General features: G+C 45.8%; 1 protein-coding gene across 1 annotated transcript in view; it reads right to left on the bottom strand.

The window, feature by feature from the left end:
* Positions 1-1,456: 1,456 nt before the first annotated feature.
* The window catches only part of nectin4a (nectin cell adhesion molecule 4a), a 23,509-nt gene continuing 20,321 nt past the window's right edge, over positions 1,457-4,644 (bottom strand). The window contains exons 9-11 of the mRNA XM_031585203.2: positions 4,369-4,428; positions 3,304-3,495; positions 1,457-1,896 (exon numbers count right to left, since the gene is read on the bottom strand). Of these exons, the coding sequence (XP_031441063.1) occupies positions 1,471-1,896; positions 3,304-3,495; positions 4,369-4,428 (678 nt within the window). The 3' untranslated portion in view covers positions 1,457-1,470. The remainder of the gene's footprint in view (positions 1,897-3,303; positions 3,496-4,368; positions 4,429-4,644) is intronic.

The following is a 4,644-nucleotide window of genomic DNA, read 5'->3' as shown; positions in this document are numbered from 1 at the left end:
TAATACTCACAGCACAGTGAGCAAATTATTATGGCAGTTCACATTAGACACACTATACACTCCGACACACACTCGGAATATAAACTCTGACACACACTCAGACTATACACTCCCCCACACACACTCGGACTACACACTCCCACACACACTCGGACCACTCTCTCGGGGTGGGACAGCTGTGTATACACACACTAACGTAACACTGAGCGCTGCCACTAAACCTGAAGTGACAGGCTTTTTTTATGTACACACATGTGCACTCACACACTAGAACCTCACTCACATATATTAGTAATATAACATACAAGAGATCATAAAGGATTTCTTTACAGCCCACCATGGCTGTACATTGTCCTTAGGCTTAGTGTAGCATGAACAGATGTCCAGATGTCCACATAACAACCAGAGAGGGGGCGGGGCATGTGTCTCTCAGATGTCTCTCCATATAAAGGTGATTTCGTATATTTGTCTCTCATCGATTCCCTAAGTGTATAGAGTGCCAAAGACATGTTAACACTTGGTTAACGAAACCATTTTCTCCCTTCGGATAGAAAAAATGCAACAGTCTTTCTCTGCCAGACAGTTTGTGTGAAGCTGGTCAGAGTTCTGCTCTGAGACATCTGTGTCCAAACAGGATGGAGATATATGAGGGGAAATAAATGTGTCGGATGAGTCAAGTGCAGCAAACAAGTGCACTTTTCTGTGAGGTGTGGGCGTGGGGGCGTCGTGTGTGTGAGTGTGGGGGGCATTGGGTATGTGTGTGTGTGTGGGGGGGGGTATACATTTCAAACCTGTAGCTCCTGATTACATTTCCAACGGAACATATTGTGGAGCGTGCGGGTCGGGGTGAGTGAGTGCACTCTCTCAGCCTCTCAGGTTGTCATGGCAAAAGATGGCACCCAACCTGGTATTTCTTGCTTCCTTCCTTCTGATCTTTTTTTTTTGGCAAACATTCATTTGTGCCGTAATTTTTGGACATTCTTTCTTTCTGTCTCATGTAAACACTAATATTCTTTTCTCCACTTATCTTGTAAGGCCGCCCAGCTGTGATCTGTGGTCAGAGTATTTGTCTGAGGTCTGAGGAAACGGAATCCTGGAGATCTGCTAATGGACGAGCTTTAGCCTTAGCGTTAGCATTAGCGTTCCATAAGGTGAGAGGACATCGGCTTGTAGTGTGTGCTGGTCTTTGTTTCATGGAGTAACTCACTCCATCTCCCTCCCACATGACAGTGACCCAGTCTTCCTGTAGCTCAACCCTTGCAGCTGTACTCCGGTATTTGTTTAGAAGGAGACTGGGAATGACAATCTGTGTCCTTTCACAAAAAAAATAAAAAAATTGATAAAAAAAATAAGTTAACATGTTTAAGAATAAGATGGTTCCGAATTTCAGGACTGGCTAAGGGATAACGGTGAGAGGCATGACCCCAAAAAACACCTCGCACCCCAAAACTCCAGCGAGGGGGCTCCCCTCTAGACGACATGGGCCTTCTGCAGGAGAGGCATGGGCGGCGGCAGCAGAGACCCGTTGGGCCTGGTCTTGATTCTGAGCGACCCGTTGCTCTGCTCATACGGGCTGGACAGCGTCTCGGACATCTGGGAGCTGTTGGTCTCACTGCCGTGGTTCTCAAGACCATTAGTGTTGGTAACCTGCAGGAAGTCCGACTCGTCCTCCTCGAGCCCCAGACATCTCACTCGCTCCTCCTCCTCTTCCTCTTCCTCGTCGGTCAGCGGCGGGTACATGGAGATGAGCGTAGAGCCGGCCTGGTTCCTGCCGAGGGTGCTGACTGCCGAGCGAAGCCTCCCCTCTAGTGTTGGAATGGCGCTGCCGTTTACAGGCTTCACTATCTCAGCAGTCTGGTCCATCACAGTAGGAGAGGGGTGCAGCGGAGGGTGGAACTGTTTTTGATCACCCAAGGGACAGATCAAGACAGACAGAACAAAAATAAATGTTAGACGGTCACAACAGTGATACAAGTTCCCTGTGGCATGAGTGTGTGTGTGTGTGGCGTGTGTGTGTGTATGTGGCATGTGTGTGTGTGTGTGGCGTGCGTGTGTGTATGTGGCATGTGGGTGTGTGTGTGGCGTGCGTGTGTGTGTGTGTGTGTGGCGTGCGTGTGTGTGTGGCATGTTTGTATGTGTGGAATGTTTGTGTGAGGCATGAGTGTCCTGCCTCCTATCTTAGCTTACACGACTCTAAACATTCACACTGTTAAGTTTTCACTATGGCTTACTGTTATGTACTGTATGCATTTAGGATAACATTATTCACTTAGCAGAACAGAGCACAGCTAAGGTACATGTTTATTATCCTAAAGTGAGTCAAATCACAGCTAAGGTACATGTTTCTCAAACCCTGGACCTCAGTATAATTAGTGCCTTGGTCTACCATTGATCAGACATTCAGCCCAATTAAAAATGATTCTTGTTCCAGCTGCTTCAAACCTCCATGTGTATCTGGGCATTGTTGTGTTTTACTTGTCTGTAATGTGGGCGTTCAAACCTCCATGTGTATCTGGGCGCTGTTGTGTTTTACTGGTCTGTACTGTGGGGGTTCTGCTGTGTGAATATGGACCAGGACCCTACAGCAAATCACATTTCCACAAAGATTTTGATCTAATTGATTTTCTTTCCATTTCACATAACTGATAACATAATCAATAAAATACAAGATGACTAACCCTGCTTTCCATTGTGTGCTCTCACACACACATTCTTCATCTCACACACTCTCTCGCTTTCTCTCAATCTCGCAGACACTCCCTGGTGTAAAGTACTAACCTTGCCACCCATCTCTCTCTCACGCACAAGCAACACACATTTTTTTCTCTCCCTCTCTCTTCTCTCTATTCTCCTTAACCCTGTTATGTGTCTGGACCCAGGAGAAACTCACTCAGTGTAAAGGTGCTAAGTGTGAGGTATATTGTATATTGTTTATCTGTATGTTAATCTGTATCATAGATTCTATGTTATATCATGCATTGGACAATAAAGGTGATTCTGATTTTAATTGTATTCTGAGCTCTGATGATTCTAATTGGTTTTTAAACTCTGATGATTCTAATTGGTTTCTAAACTCTGATGATTGTAATACGGATTCTGACTCTGATGATTCTAATTGGATTCTGACTGATGATTTCTAATGGGATTCTGAGCTCTGATGATTCTAATTGGATTCTGAGCTCTGATGATTCTAATTGGGATTCTGAATCTGATGATTCTAATTGGATTCTGACTCTGATGATTCTAATTGGATTCTGACTCTGATGATTCTAATGGGATTCTGGTTCTGGTTCTGATTCTCACCAGAGAGGCGCTGCTGTTTCTCACGTAGGACTCCACGCGGTGCCGGTTGTCCTCTCTCTCCCGCTCCCTCTCCAGGTCTCGGCTCATCCGTGAATCACGGCCTCGTCGGGATGTGTTGTAGATGACCGGACGACCCAAAGTGTCCACTGCCCCACCCATCGTGGAGCGGCTGTCCCGAGAACGAGGACGGTCCTAGGAGTTTGTGTGTGTGTTGATCGGTGTGTGTGTGTTTGTGTTTAGCGGTGTGGGTGTGTACAGATTTGGGTGTTTGTGGTGAGGAAAGAATTTCCAGCGTATTTCAAGAGTATTTGTTTTGTATGTATTCGTAAATGAGTGTGTGTATGTGTTTGTATGAGAACATATATAAGGGAATATGCATTTGTTTTGTGTAAATGTGTGAGAAAGTATGCAAAAAATTGTGTGTGTGTGTGTATGTGTGTAGGAATTTGTGACAGAGTGTGAGATAGGGAGAGAGAGACACAAACACAGTCAGCAGCTGAAGCACAACCCAATAAAACATAATGAAAACCTTCTGGCCCAGAACAATAACACTGAGAGGGTTTCTCCCAGGCCCAGAGACACATAACAGGGTTAACAGGACACATCAGGGGGAATAGAGAGAAGAACAGAGAGAGAGAGCGAGAGAGACAGAGGGAGAGAGAGAAGGAGAGAGAGAGACAGAGGGAGAGAGAGAAGGAGAGAGAGAGACAGAAGGAGAAAAAAATGGTTGTGCTTGTGAGTGAGAGAGAGATGGGAAGCATTGTAAGGAGTACACACCAGGGAGTGACAGCGAGATTGAGAGGGTGTGTTAGAGATGGAGAATGTGTGTGTGAAAGCAGGAAAGCAGTAAGACTGACGAGAGAGGGAGAGTGTGTGTGTGTGTGTATGTGTGTGAGAGAGAGTCAGTGTGTGAGTGCATGAGAAGGAGTGAGAAGGATGGATAGCAGGTCTGGGAGGACTCACCAAGGAGTGTGTGTGTGTGTGTGTGTGTGTGTGTGTGTGTGTGTGTGTGTGTGTGTGTGTGTGTGTGTGTGTGTGTGTGTGTGTGTGTCTGAGAGGACTTACCAAGGAGGAGAGGCTGTTCCGCAAAGTTCCCTCCACTCTAAGCGGCATAATCTCATCCATCTAACAAACACAACCAGCAATGGCATATGAGACCAGGATGCAATTCAGGAACGGAGAGAACTACTAGTGTGTGTGTGTGTGTGTGTTTTTGTGTGGGTGTGTTTGTTTGTGTGTGTGTATGGTATATAAGTTGTATGTATGTGTTTGGATGTGCATGAGTGTATTTATATGCTGCACATGTGTTGTTATTCAACAGTGTGCTTGTGTGTGTGTGTG

Source organism: Clupea harengus, chromosome 18, assembly GCF_900700415.2.
Source record: "Clupea harengus chromosome 18, Ch_v2.0.2, whole genome shotgun sequence".
Classification (NCBI taxonomy): Eukaryota; Metazoa; Chordata; class Actinopteri; order Clupeiformes; family Clupeidae; genus Clupea; species Clupea harengus.
The sequence above is the reverse complement of the archived record's forward strand: the minus strand, read 5'-3'. Positions and strand labels throughout refer to the sequence as shown.